The 15,025-nt window shown below is 42.8% G+C and overlaps 1 protein-coding gene across 3 annotated transcripts in view; it reads right to left on the bottom strand.

The window, feature by feature from the left end:
* NUP155 (nucleoporin 155) overlaps positions 1-15,025 on the bottom strand; it is a 261,773-nt gene that overhangs the window by 111,245 nt on the left and 135,503 nt on the right. For all 3 annotated transcript variants that reach the window (XM_033932712.1, XM_033932698.1, XM_033932703.1), the window contains exon 18: positions 4,361-4,511. In XM_033932712.1, coding sequence (XP_033788603.1) covers positions 4,361-4,511 — 151 coding nt within the window. The remainder of the gene's footprint in view (positions 1-4,360; positions 4,512-15,025) is intronic.

Below are 15,025 nucleotides of genomic sequence, written 5' to 3'. Positions count from 1 at the left end.
TCAGCTCCAACTGACTCTTCTTTAAATTGATGAGTCATCCCAAGTCCTGGAGGAGTTGGACCACTCTCAAAATGGCAAGTTTGCCTTCCTCCTTAAACAGTGCTCTGATTAGTCAATTGCGCATATATGGGTGCAACTGGATCCCTGCCTTGCAGAGGTGCACTGCTACCACCACCATCACCTTTGGTAAAAGTGTAAAGTGCCATTGCGAGGCCAAAGAGGAATGCCAAGAACAGGAAATGCTGCTCCAGCACATGAAACAGCAAGTATCTCCTGCGGGCCAGAAAAACGAAGATAGGCTTCCGTCAAATTGAGGAAGGCAAAAAATTCCCCGAGCACCACTGCTGATATGACCAACCAAATGGTCTCCATTGTGAAAGATTGACCAACTTGAGGTCCAGAATTAACCTCCAGTCATCTGAGCCTTTTTCTTTGGTACTATGAAGCATATGGATTATTTGCACAAATCCAATTCTTCGTTTGGCACCAGCTCTATGGCATGAAGATTCAGTAGCATTTGTACCATTGCCCAGACTCTGAGGGCTCTCTCAAGCCAGCTGGCGAATCTACAAAGAGGTCTGGAAGCGAAAATACAAAACTCAATTTGTAACTTTCTCAAGCAACTTCTGGGACCCAACGGTCTGTGCCAATCTGAGTCCAGACTAACCAATAGGCTGACAGCCTACCTCCTATCTAGAGTGGTTTGGCCCTTTCCTGGCATCACTGTGCTTTCATGGAGGATGGAGAGGAGCGAGAGCCAGAGGCTTGCGGCCTGCTAAACCTCTGCTGTGACCCCTGAAAGGACTTCCATGTCACCTATTTATTTAAAAATTTTATATAACGTTTAAAACTAAGCAGTTTACATAATTTACATACATAATATTAAAATAAACACGATAAAACAAATACATGATAAAATAGACGTGATAAAATGAACATGCAAACAATCTTCAGAAAGATATCATAATTTGGATTCTTAAGATCGTGGCTAGTTCATCAATTTTAGTAGAGATAGCTAGAAAAAGGCATCTACAAATAACTGCATCTTAAGTAGTTTTCTAAACCTGCCCTATTCACAGCAATTTTGTATCTGACCCACCAAGGAGTTCCATAACTTAACTCCTGCACAACAGAAAGTCATTTTACCAGTCTCAGCAAGTCTTGGATTCACAGACGTCCTCAGTAAAGCTAAATTCTCAGAACGCAAAGATCTTTTTGGTGTATAGCTAAATATATTATTTTTAAACGATTTGGGATATTTCCATGGACAAGAATTGATGGCAAATCATCACTGCTTTATACTGTACTCTGAAGGCGACTGGAAGCCAATGCAATTTTTGGAGATGTGGTGAAATATGATCATATTTAGACAATCCCATTATCAATTGTGCTGCTGCATTTTGTATAACCTGCAATGATCTACATCTTGATTTTGTTATCCAAGGTGCAGGGCATTGCAGTAATCAAATCTAGACAAAACCATTGCCTCCTGCACATGGATGGAATCTTTGAGAGTCTGAAAAATTCCGTCTCAGATCCCGAGCCATTCAGAACCTGTTCTACAGCAAGGCCTTAAGGCGATGGTCCATAACGCTGGTCATCAAGTCATCCATATCCTTGCCAAATAGCATCTGCCCTTGAAATGGAAGCCTGTTCAGAGTGGCTTTACAAGCAGAATCTCCTGCCCACTGTCTGATCCAGAGTATCCACTGGGCAGAGCAAGCATAGGCTGACACCTTGCTCATAATTCTGATGATATCATATAAAGCGTCTGCTATATAATTCACCCCAAATAAGAACATTTGTGCATCTTTGTTGCCCTCCAAGCCAGGACACAAGACAGAAGGGTGTTACAAGCAGGTTCCACAAAGGATGCTGCAACTGCCGTCTTAATCCCTAGGAGCAAAACTTCAAAATTGCTTTTTGAGGACCACATCCACTTTATAATCCTGAGTATCCTTTAACATCACACTTCCTTCACTAGGAAAGGTTTGTTTGGTGACCTATGCTAATGTTTCTCAACTCAGTCCTGGAGTACCCCCTTGCCAGTCAGGTTTTCTGGATATTCACAATGAATTTGCATAAACTTGATTTGTATACACTGCCTTCATTATATGCAAATTTATTTCATGTAACTCCAGGACCGAGTTGAGAAACACTGACCTAAGCCACCAGCGAATCTACCTTCAGTTGAACAAACAGCTGCTGAAAATATGGAGATTTAGGGAAAAACTTAGCCAGAGTCTTAGTCACTCTCAGGGATCATTCTGGCAACTCCCAGTGGTCCGAAACAAGCTTAGTGATGCCGGAAAGAGCAACTGAGCAGCTCATAATTGAGCACTGCTACGAGGGGGCTGGAGGAGTTTCCAGCTTCAATTCTTGTAGAAAGGTAGAAATAAATGCCCAAGAGCACAGAGGGTTTGAAAAGCAGGTCTTCCCCCTGGTCCAGGACCACTTCCACTTCTTGATTTCTGTTCTCATTTAGAGAACCAGACTCTACTAAAGAAAATGCATCTGCCCAGTCTATATCAGACTTAATCTCCTAGTCTAGCTCTGTGGCCTTGTCTGGTCAGGGCGTATGCTGAGGGGAGTTCCCCTGCGCCACCAGCTGTGTCGCACAGAACGCAGACAATGAGGACTCTCATCAATTCAAATAAGCATTCCACATAAGGCTCACAAAAATCAGGGTGAAGCCTTATACTGGGGGTCTCGAGGACCCAGGCACATCTGCGCTTGGCCAATGCATCTTTGGAGGGTTGTGGAAAGGATCTCTTCCCTTGGGAACACACCTCCTGCAGATCTCCAGCCCTGGAGGACTCAAAGGAGAACAAGCCCAAGGCTTCCACCTCTTCTCTGAATGCTCCACCACACACAGGACATGGACGCTTCTTGGCCAGCCATCCAGCACAAACCTGGCATGATATAGGGCTAGGAAGGCCTGATTTTAAGTAAAATCAAAAGGCTTTGAGAGAGATGGAGGCTTTAGGAAAAAAAAGATTGTTTAAAATTAAAAATGGCCAACGCCAGTAAAATCATGCCAAAAACAGCCTGTGGGAATTCACCTGAAGTACCAAAATTACAGGGAAAGGAGTTTTGGAGCACCCTCCTCTGATTTTCCCCATAGGCTATAATAGCCTTACTCATTGTGCTATGTGCTAGCCTGCTTCAGCTTAGGAATGCAACTGAGACTAATGGAGAAAAACTCTCTCTCACAGGTTCGCCACACGAACCTGTTCTTCGGGCTGTCATTGGAAATGATGTCGGATTGAGCCTCAACTCCCAGAAAACCTTGCATTGCGAAGGAGGAGAGAACCACATAGCCAGCCCACTATTAATCCCGGCCAAGCCAGGAAAAAGCCAAACAGCCTGCGCTCAAGCTCCTGATAAATCAGGGATGTAAGCAGCTATGCAGGGGATGGCCCCTGAGCTCAAAAATACAATAGTAGGATGGCAAACTAGGTGTCCCCGGAAGACTGATTCTACTAGCAGCAGACTTCCGCAGCAGAGATCTGTCTTCTCCCATGCACAGGTCTCAACAAGAGGGAACAGATGAGCACTGAGCCTAAACCAAACACTTAGAAAAAAAATACCCCAAAATAATAAAATTGAAGAACAGAGCAGAAACACTTCTGAGCAACATGCTTGCAGAAAAAAACTGAGGGGGCAACAGTAGCTCCCTGGGAAGGAGGCACAGCTCAAAAGTTAATCGACAGCATTTTGCAAGCGATTTGCGAATTTAGATGCATAACCCTAGAGTTCAGGACACATTACATAAGAAACAATTATATGTCAAAGAGAGTGAAAGAAATACATATATTTCTTCTAAGGAAAAAGGCAAAAGGAAGGGGGCACAGATCCAGAACCTGTGATCTTCCAACTGGTCTTCGCACAGGCAGCACTTACTAACTACTTTCGAAAACAGTCATCTCTCATCACAGCTTTCATTTTAACAACCAAACATCATACTTCAGACATCTTTACTCTGATCTACAATAGCAAAATCTCTTCACTAGTAACAAACACAACAAAGGGGCATGATAGGATAAAGGTTAGCCTTTATTTCCAGTAAAGACCAATTGGAAACATATTAAGTTCAGACTTCTTTGCAAAATATGGATGGAGCTTTGCAATATATGTCATTTCTACTATAAAACATACAACAGTCCAAGCTTTAGTGTTCAGTTCACAATGAGACGATTTTTGAGAAGACAGTTGTGGCACCACAGGGTCAGCAACAGACACTGTCATATGCTGATTTTCCAATCCACTGTTTTGCACAAAATGGTACAGTGATTCAAACAATGCTTAGAGAAAACATGTTATAATGAAAAGATATGAATGCTATGAAAACATAACTCACCCTACTATTCGAGAGAAGTAAATGCAGATGCCATTGTGCTTTCCAGAGAACACCATCTCAGGGCCCATCATACCACCAATGGCTGTACCAGCCTGATGTCCTAAGGTCCCCATAGTATATACTGGAGTAGACACTGTGGGTGCCTGCAGTCCTGAAGTCATAAACAAACCAAATAACATTCTATTAATGCTTAACAATGGTAGATTAAGTTTATTTTTAAAAAGAGAAAAAGTATTAAACTATTGCCTTCTTTGTGGGAATCAAACTCATTTAATATATAGTTTTAAAACTTGAGAACAAATTGCAGAGGTAAGAGCAAATAAGTATGAGATGTTGAACTGGAAATTGAATAGTTGTACGACCTAACCATTCCAGATGATGTTAGTGGCAAGTGGATAAAAGATAATAAAAACTTGATGAACCATTGCTAAACAAAATACTAAATGAGAAAAATGTTTCCTAGTGAAATATTATTTTTGAAAATGCAAATAAGAAATTTAAAATCTTAAGATGGGAACAAAAGGATGCACAAATAAAAAGAGATCAGGCTCTTACCTTGATAATATATTTTCCAGTAGATAGGAATGATATGCTGAACCTTAGGGTACTCTGTCCATTCTTGCTAGCATATTGCAGAAAGATGCCAATTACAGCTTCTACTCTTCTCCTCTCAGAAGACTATTCTTATGTTCTTAAACCTTCTCTTTCTCCCAGGAGTCTGCTGTCCCCCTTCAGTTCATTCCAAAACATGCAAGAGCTCTAGCGTAAAAGACAAGAGGAGGGGGTACATGGAGAACTCCCCAAAACCAAAGTTCTGATCTACTCATATAATGTTATAAAAGTCAAAAAATGATCCAAGATGGCCGCGTGCCACTGAGAGTGAGAGAGACGCTCTCAGGAACTTCCATTGTTAATTTATCTAATTCTTCTAAAATGCTGAAGAGGAGAGGGAGCTGGAGCTTCATAGTCTTTGGAGACTCTACCTCAGGCAACCATTGATGATTTTCTGAGGCGCCTACGACAGGAGCTATTAACATCAGGGAATCGCCCATTAGAATCACAGGCTATGAGTGAAGCCGCAGTGAGCTTCCTCGGACTGAAATCCATCCTGAGCCCTGACCCCAGGACCCCGCCTCCACAACCACAATGCACTAGCTCCCCAAGGGAGGGCAGTCTTTCCAAAACGGCAGTCTTTGGACTCCTTTTACTAAAGTGGGCTAGTGTTTTTAGGGCACTTGGAAGATTAGCGTGCGCTAAACCTGCGCTAAATGAAAAATACTAACGCAAGCTCTATGGAGGCGTTAGCGTCTAGTGCGTGCGGCATTGTAGCGTGCACTAAGTGTGTGCTAAAACTGCTAGCACACCTTAGTAAATCTCCTGGGAGGCTGCATCGGGCCAAGCGCTTGAAGAGATCTTGACTGCGGGGGAAGCAGCAGTGGAGCAAGAGGAGTAAGGCAGTCAAGAGGGAGCCATGAGAACTGAAGATGTTTCAAAGTGTGCAAGTATATTCACCATTACTAAACCCAATAATGTCACCCTTGACTCTATATGGGACTTAGTAATTACTTTGGGTCAGACCTTGTCATCACAAATCAAAGATTTAGAAAAGAAGTTCCAGGAACAAAAGGAGGAATTAAAAAGTTTGAAACAATATAATACCGTAGTAAAAACAAAGTGCAAAAAATTGAAAAAGATGTATTGGAAGTAAATCAGATTCAGTCTACTCTAATTAGAGATAGTTTGAATTTAAGAAGAAAGGTGGAAATTCTGGAGAACAATATTCGATCAAACAACCTTAGAAAATTGAATTTCCCCAAATATCTTCGCTTTCAGCTGAAGAAATGCTAAAAAAATATTTTCATCAGATATTGAACATCCTAGAAGAAGCCATCCCTCCTCTTTTAAAAATATACGGTATTATCTTCCAATAAAAAACAAGCAGAACAACCACCCCCCGCAACAGCAGGATTAGGATCAACAGATGGATTTAACAATTATGTTGGATACATCATTGAAAGAATTAGCTAGACCAGCTACCCTGTTGGTTACAGTGGTTTTGTTACCTGACAAGAACTGGATATTAAAATTATAGTTCAAGAACAGATATAAGGAATTTCTTGGCCAAAAAGTTCAGATGTTCCCAGATGTGACAAAAGAAACCCAGAAACGTAGAAAACAGTTCTTGCTTCTTAAGCCAGGGGTAACAGCAATGGGTGCTGTCTTTCTATTGCGCTATCCGTATAAATGTCTTGTAACTATATATGGGGAAATAGTAACAACATAAAAAAGCTCTTGTAATCACTAACAGCTGACCGCCTTTTTCGTATTAGGACATGAGTCCTTTTTCTTTGTTTGTTATTCACTCATTAGAATCTTGGATCCTTTATTTGAGACTTTAATATTGACTAAGTGAATAATTTCCCCTTTTAATTCAATTCTTTTTGGAGTATTACTGAACATCTCATTCAATTTTCTGTACAAGAAATGTTTTTCTTGATAAATACAGATAAATAAATAAAAGCCAATAATGAAACCGTAAAGTATAAATGAACGAACATTGAACAGTAAAACACACCAAATAAAAGTAACACACCGAATATAAGTGAAGCTCAATTATCTCTTGAGATTCTATTTACAAACTGATTCTGAACTCATATTCCAACTGGCAGAGAAGTCTTAGCTAAGGAGAGGACCGTGAAGCAGAATGCAGAAACAGGTGCATCAGAAATTATCGGGCAGGGGGGTTCAGCATACCATTCCTAACTATTGGAAAAGATTATCAAAGTAAGAATCTAATCTCTTTTTCCAGTACAATAGGAATAGTATGCTGAACCTTAGGGACGTACCTAAGTAGTCCCTGAAGTCCTGGGTGGGAGAGTTAAGCCTGCTTTAAGTACTGAGGAACCAAAAGCATAATCCTCATGCACCACTACCGCCTTTAGAATTTAGTGAAAGTGTGCAGGGAAGACCATGTTGCAGATCTGTATATCTCCTCTGGAGGCATCACCCTCAATTCTATCCAAGAGGAGGCTACCACTCTAATTGATGTGCTTTCAATGAAACTGACGGTTGTTTGCCACAGACAACGTAGATGGAGGAGATCGCTGTCCGAATCCATTGGGAAATGGTGACCGGTCTGCCTCAGACTGACTCTTTGGTAAGGACAAAGAGATAGTCTGATAGATGAAAATAGTCACTTTCAGGTAATGCAAGAGAACTCCGTGGACATCCAGCAGCTTTAAAGACTTTGTCTTCCTTCTTAGAACCTGAAGGTTGAAAGGCCAGGATCCTGACTTCCTGGTTGATATGAAATGCTGAAACAACCTTTGGCAAAAAAGAAAGTACTGTACGCAAGGTCACTCCCATCCTGTAGGCAATCGGCCAGCATGGACGACTCTCCTCCTCTCCCTGCACCTCCCCTCCTCAAGATTCCCCAACCAAAGTGAGTCACCGCCGGATGGGCCTTTGCGCATGCATGGACGTTGATGTGATGACATCATGCACGCACGTGATGTCATCGCATCAACGTCTGTGCAATTCTGGGTGCTTGCCAGTCAGGGCACTAGGTTTAGTGTGCCGCCGGCCAAAAAGTTTGCGAGACACTGTTCTAGAGCAATCGGTCCCTGTGTAAGCAAGTCCAGAAATACCTGGAGTCAGAGACATTTGTCCACTTGTAGGTGTACTAGATCTGTATACTAAGGGTTACAAGGATCACTCTCCCTGGGTGAGATGCTATGCGACAGGCCACTCAGCCTATGAGGGACCATGGAGGAAACACATCCAGCAGACCAGACTTTGGCCATGATTGCACCAGGGTATCCAGCCCTGTACTTCTGTTCTAATATCTTCAACTGAAAAACCTGAGCCCCTTTATTGTTGCCATCAGAACAAAGGGCTCTATAGCAAGGACTTCCAAGGGCTCTATAGCAAGGAGTTTCTTTTCTGGGTGCCATGGTGTCAGATGCCATGGGTGCCATGGTGTCAGATGCCTCCAAAGTACTACGATATCTTAGAATACCCACAGGGCCAATGACTACTTTCACAGATCCAATGACTGTCTGCTGGGGTAGTCCACTTGCACACTGTCCACTCCAACTATATGTGCTGCCGTGATGGCCAGAAAGTGCTTTTCTGCCCAAGAAAATAGTAGTTTCGCCTCTAGTTGGAGTGATGAGTTTCTGGTGTCTCCCTGCCGATTGACATAGGCCACTGCTGTGGCATTGTTTGAGAATACTCATACAGCTCTGCCTTTCAGCACTGACTATAGATTTCACAGATCCAGGCAAACCATTCTTACTTCTAGCCCATTTATCAACCACTTCCACTGGGATGATGTCCATGTCCCTTGTACCAGGCAACCACTGTAGTGCGACCCCAGCCAAACAGGCTGGCATCCATTGTCAGTGTGACCCAGGAATTGATCTGAAGTGGAATCCCTTTTGCTAGAGAGTGTGGGTGGAGCCACAAGCTCATGCTGCTGCGGGCTGCCTCCACCCAGGGTAGAAGGACCTGTAAGGAGTCTTTCTGGGGAGACCAATGAGACAACTGTGCATCCTGAATTAGACGCATATGCGCTCTTGCCCAAGGCAACTATTTTTATGTCAGCTGCCATCAAACCCAGATGTAAGTAGTGCCACACTGTAGGCACTGGCTATGACAGAAGTTCATAATTTGCCCCCAAAATTCTGTCTGTGTGCCTCTGGTAGAAAACGTCAGCCTTCCGCCATATTGAAGAGAACTTATAGGTATTCCAAAGACTGAGTGGAGACTAATTGGCTCTTTCCAAAGTTTACAATCCAACCCAGACTCTGCAAAGTTTGCATAACTGCCGCCAGTGCTCTTTCTCCCTCTTCTCAAGGGGACTCTTTTGAGTCAGACATCTAGATAAGGATGAACCAGCCAGCCAACTCTGCAGATATGAGCTGCTACCACCACCATCACCTTGGTGAATGTCCAGGGTGCTGTTGTCAGCCCAAATGGTAGCACTGAGAATTGATAGTGATTCTCCAACACTTGAAATCTCAGTAATTTTCTGTGTGCCGGGAAAATTGGAATGTGGAGATAAGCCTCTGTCAAATCCAGGGCAGCCAGTAACTCTCCCGGCTGGACCGCTGCAATGACAGATCTCACTGTCTCCATCCAGAAAGGCGGAACCCTTAGGGCCACACTGACATGTTTGAGATCCAAAACGGGCTGCCAGTTGTCAGAATCTTTTTGGCACAAAAAAGTATATAAAAAATCTGCCCGAGTCCCAGTGTTCTTCTAGAACTGGTTCTATGGCTTGAATATCCAGCAATCTGTTTAACGTTACCCAGAGTTGGACCGCCCTTTCTGGTCAGCCCGCCAGAGAATCCACGAACCAATCGAACAGAGGTCATGCAAACTATCTTGTAAGCTTCTCCGACAATATCCAAGACCCAAAGATCTGTTGTCACGTTTCCCCAGGCCTTCAAAAAGCTCAACAGCTGACCACCAATTTTCTGAACAGTAGCTGGAGGCCTGGAGTCACTGTGATTTCTTAGCTGTTGTTGCGGCCCGAGAACCAGTATTTTGGATTTTATGGCTTCCAGAATATTTCTGTCTGGAACCTTGATAGGCTCTCTGGCATACTGGTAAAAATGTTGCAACCTCCAAAAGGAGTTCCAGTTATGGTTGCTAGCCATTACAGGTCTGCTGTCCGGTAAGGACTTGGATCTTGTACACTGGCCATAATGTCATTCAGGCTTTTGCCAAAAAGCACCTCTCTCTTGAAGGGAAGCCTACTAAGTGTAGCCTTGGAGAATGAATAGCCCGCTCATTATCTGATCTACAGCATGCATCGGGCAGAGATGGAATAAGCAGAGACTCTTGCCATGATTCTAATTACGTTTTTTTTAAAAAAACCACAAAGACCCAAAATACTTGATAAAATGCCAATATAAAAAATATATATCAAGGGGGATATCTCTCATAGAATGAATGGCTATATTGCCAACAGTTTAATTATTTTTTTAAAATTAGTGTTGTGAATACTCAATGAGAGGTAATAAGCTCTAAAGAGCAGGGACCTGAAACAGGAATGAGTTCTTAACTCAGATGTAGCCTCGCCCCCTGAAATCAGCACAGGGAAGTCAGGAACAGCTGATAAGATGAAAAAAGCTGCAAAGCCATCAGGTCTCTCCTCTCTCCCAGGCAGAAGTGCCTCCTCACTCTCCCAAGTATATATTTTTTGTACTAGACTGATATCTTTATTGGACCTTAAAATATCACTAGGGATTGAAAGATAGTTATTATATAAATAGGAACGGGTTAGTCAAATAGTCTTTCATATGATTTCTTTGATATATTTCTCCTGGTACTAGACCCCTTCTCCAATTTTGTGATCTAAGGAAGACTATTTAACTCTTAATTAAGTTGGTTTCCTGGAAATTTATTATTGTTTCTGGTTTATTTAAAAATTTGATATGTTTGCATTTCTGAAGCAAGTGTTGTTACTTGTATTATAATTTGCAATAATATATATATTTTTTTACACATAGAAACATGACGTCATATAAAGGCCAAATGACCCATCTAGTCTGCCCAATCAAAACAAATAAACTGGTAATAACAAGGAGCTGTAAAAATGAAACTAGAGTTGAAGTCTAATCTGAGAGAGTCAAACGATAGTATTCCATTCTATGGAATCATTTAATCCATGAGGCTTAACCAAATTTAATTCAAAGATCCAAAATTGTTCACTTAACTGGATACAAGCCATCTTGGTCCATTTAAAGGAAATGGGAATTTGTTCCATGATAAACCACCTCAGATTGTGAAAAAAAAAATGTTGATCATCCAAACAATGCGACACCATCGGTGCTGATATAGTAAATTTATGTATTCTGCTCTTATGTTCCTGCAACCTTATCTTGATCTGACGGGAAGTTCGGCCCAAGTATAATAGGTTGCAGGGGCAGGTGATGATATATCACCCATGCAGACTTAAATGTAGTTGATTGTCTCAAAATGTAATTTTTACCAGTACTAGGATGAGACCATATAGAACAAAGAGTTTTCATACATCAGGCATGATCCACAGGGCTGACGTCCACCCGAAATGAGATTATTGTGTTCCTGCGTGTTTCTATGAAGGCTCATCAAATGGCTGGCTAAGTTTTTTGGAAAGCCATACAAGGTCCTTCATTGAACACAGAACGCAATGCCAAAATTCTCCAGTATTTTTTGATGATGATTGCTACTGCAGTGGCCTGATCAGAAAAATAAAAGAGATGTTTTTTAAGAGTTTGTTTATCCTGAGGTAACAACAGTAACTCTGGATTGGCATACGATGCTCGAAGATAAGCTTGTTTTATAGTCTATTCTGGATAACCTGTGAAATAGCACCTTGGCATGTTTTATAAACTTCAAGTCAGTAGAACAAATGCGACTTATCTACAAAAATTGACTGATGGGAAATGCTTGTTTCTGTCTGGCAAGTGGTGTAAGCAGGTGTTGTGATCAATGTGTTAACGATAAATGGTAGTTGTCAAAATATTGTCTTGTTTGATGACCTTAGTGTCCAAAAAGGTGATGACATTATTGTCATATGGCATAGTAAACTTTAAGTGGTCTCCCAAAGTATTTAGCCAGGTGCTAAAGTCTAACAAAGCTGTTTTGGTGTAAGTCTAGATAAAAAAAATATTGTTGATGTATCTGACCCAACCACGAATGTAAGATTGCCAATAGAATTGTATAGATAAACATTTTCAAAACAAGTAATATACAAGTTGGCAACACTGAGGGCCACAGCCATGCCCATTGCTACCCCACATTTCTGAAGGTAAAATTTGCCTTCAAATTCAAAATAATTTATCTGTAATTCAAGGGCTGATAAAGACATCAAAAATTCTTTAGTCACATGGTGATTAGTGTATTCTGTTGTTAAAACTTGTTCCAGAATATTTAGGGCTTCTTGTCAAGAAATGTTGCTGTATAAAGTCTCTAGATCCATAGTAACCAATATATCAGTGGATTGGACAGTGGTATTTCTCATCAGTCTCAAAAAACGAGTGTTGTCCTGAACATAAGATTTAGCTTTACAAACCACCGGTTAAAAAAAAAAAATCCACCAATTTTGACCTAGGCTCCAAAATGGTGCCCCTAAGAGAGACAATACGACGTCCCAGAGAATGGACTTGTGGATTTTAGGGATTGTGTAAAAAATGGGCAATCGAAAAGGAGTTTGAATCAAAAACTTGGGTTCACCCTTAGTGATATGTGCAGCTGTCAAGGCTGATTTCTCAGTGGGATCCTGAGACAATGTTTCATAACATTCTGTCTCTTGTAGGTGTTGAAAACCTTGAGTATGATATTATTCCTCAGTTTGAACAACCACAGCACCCCATTTGCCTACAGGTTTTATTAAGAACTTGGAGTCATTCTGTAATGTCTGGACTGCCTCAAATTGGGTACGGGATAGATTAACAAAATTCTTTGTTTTGTGGTAATCAGTTTATCAATATCGCCGACACCAAATCACGGAAGATTTTTATATTGAGGTCCATAGGGGGACCTGTATATAGAAGTATCATACAGACTAGTCTGTTGAGCAAAATGTAATTAATCTGGAGATTGTTTATTATTCTAGTATCATCATGATAAGTGGTGAATTTATCAATAGAGACTGTAGGTACAAAAGGTAGTCCCTTATCAAGAACTTCCAATTGAGATTCTAATTACATCATAAAGTGCATCAACCACATAGTTCACCTCTGCCAGCATGAGCTGAGGTAATGGCTCAGCCGCTATCATGTCCAGGGTTTGCAACCACGAATGGCAGGTGTGTGCTATGAAAAAAGCAGCTGACGACACCTTAACTCCAAGGGCCAGGGTTTTAAACTGCCTCCTGAGGACTACCGTATTTTCACTCATATACCGCGCACCCGTGTAAAACGCGCACACGGGTATAGCGCGGGGGAACTGTAATTTATGTAAATAAATTTTTATATACCGCGCACACCTGTATACCGCGCATGCCGCCCCGACTCTCCCGTCGCTGCCCAACTCTCCTTTCGCCCGCCCCGACTCTCCTCTGGCCAGCCCACTCTCCTTTAGCCCGCCCCGACTCTCCTCTCCCTCTTGAAGTCCTGTCCCCACCCTGAAAGCCTGATGCCCCCCCGACGTCCGATTCACCCCCCCGCAGGACCGCTCACACCCGCACCCCGAAGGACCGCTTGCGCTGGAACACGCATCCGCAGCTGCACCCCCACCCCGAAGGACCACTCGCACTCCCACAGCCTCCCCACCCCCCCATCATGTAGAAGTTTCCTACCGTCGTCCTGCTGCTTCCTCTGCCGGCGGTCCTGCCCCTTTTCTTAGCCCTGCGTCTACGCTGCGTCTACCCTGCTTCCTCTTCCGGCGGTCCAGCCCTTTCTCCAACGTCAGAGAAAGGGCGGGACCGCCGGAAGAGGAAGCAGGGTAGACGCAGGGCTAAGAGAAGGGGCAGGACCGCCGGCAGAGGAAGCAGCAGGACGAAGGTAGGAAACTTCTACATGATGGGGGGAGGTGGAGAGGCTGTGGGGTGCGAGCGGTCCTTCGGGGTGGGGGTGCGGCTGCGGGTGCATGTTCCAGCACGAGCGGTCCTTCGGGGTGCGGGTGCAAGCGGTCCTGCGGGGGGGGGGGGGGGGGAAATCGGACGTCGGGGGGAACTATGTAAAAAAAAAAAAAAAGAGGATAACGCGCTCACGCATATAACACGCATGGTTATACACGGGACTTTACCTTTGGCATAGCAAACATTTGCTGTAACTCTTGATCCAGAGGATACAGCCATTTGAGGAAGCCTTTTGGGACTTCCAAGGGCTCTATAGCAAGGAGTTTCTTTTCTGGGTGCCATGGAAAGAACGTGGGCCAAGACTGAACCTTGCTCAAAAGAGAACACAGATGACTAGGGCTGAAGTGGATCAATCTTGAGATCACAAAAACACTCAGTAATAATGTCTGGCAGGGCCGCAGACTTGAACAGCCGCAATATGGAGGGATCCTCTCCCAGTCTGTGACCAGGACTCTATCTTGATCCTCAATACAGGAGGCCGAATCTCCCATCAGGGAGGCATTGTTCTGAGACAGTAAGGATCAAGATTGAAATTTAGTCCCCTGAATCTCTGTACAACTGATAGTCATGGAGGAGTGCCTCCACTCTCATATAAGAAGCGCTCTGCGGATTTTTAGAGGTGTGCACCGAGAGTCGTTCTTCAGCAGACCTAAATTGCGTTTTTTGTCCGTAAACATAAGCCTGCCAGAACAGATTAATAAACTCTGGAGTAAAGGTCTTAAGTAAGCAACTCTCCTCCTTTAGAATGGAGATGATGCCTCATCTTTGGCTGTAGAGCCTCTGCACTAGTTCGGCGTGCCATGCCATGCCACTGTTCCAGGGCTCATGGGGAATTTTTTGCTCCCCTAACCTCTATTGGTATTACGGGCCAATTCCTTGAATGGTTTTGTTTCTATTTTTTCTGCAGGATTTCAACAGTACATTTCAATAATTATATTTTTCCTCCTTTTCAAAATAACTTCAATATTCCACAAGGGTCTATTTTATCTCCATTACTCTTTAATATCTATCTTGCCCCGCTATTAACTCTTTGTCAGTCAATCAGCTTCTCAATTTTTGCTTATGCTGACGATCTTCAAATTCTTCACACT

The sequence above is a fragment of the Geotrypetes seraphini genome, chromosome 1, assembly GCF_902459505.1.
Source record: "Geotrypetes seraphini chromosome 1, aGeoSer1.1, whole genome shotgun sequence".
In the NCBI taxonomy this organism is placed as follows: domain Eukaryota; kingdom Metazoa; phylum Chordata; class Amphibia; order Gymnophiona; family Dermophiidae; genus Geotrypetes; species Geotrypetes seraphini.
The sequence above is the reverse complement of the archived record's forward strand: the minus strand, read 5'-3'. Positions and strand labels throughout refer to the sequence as shown.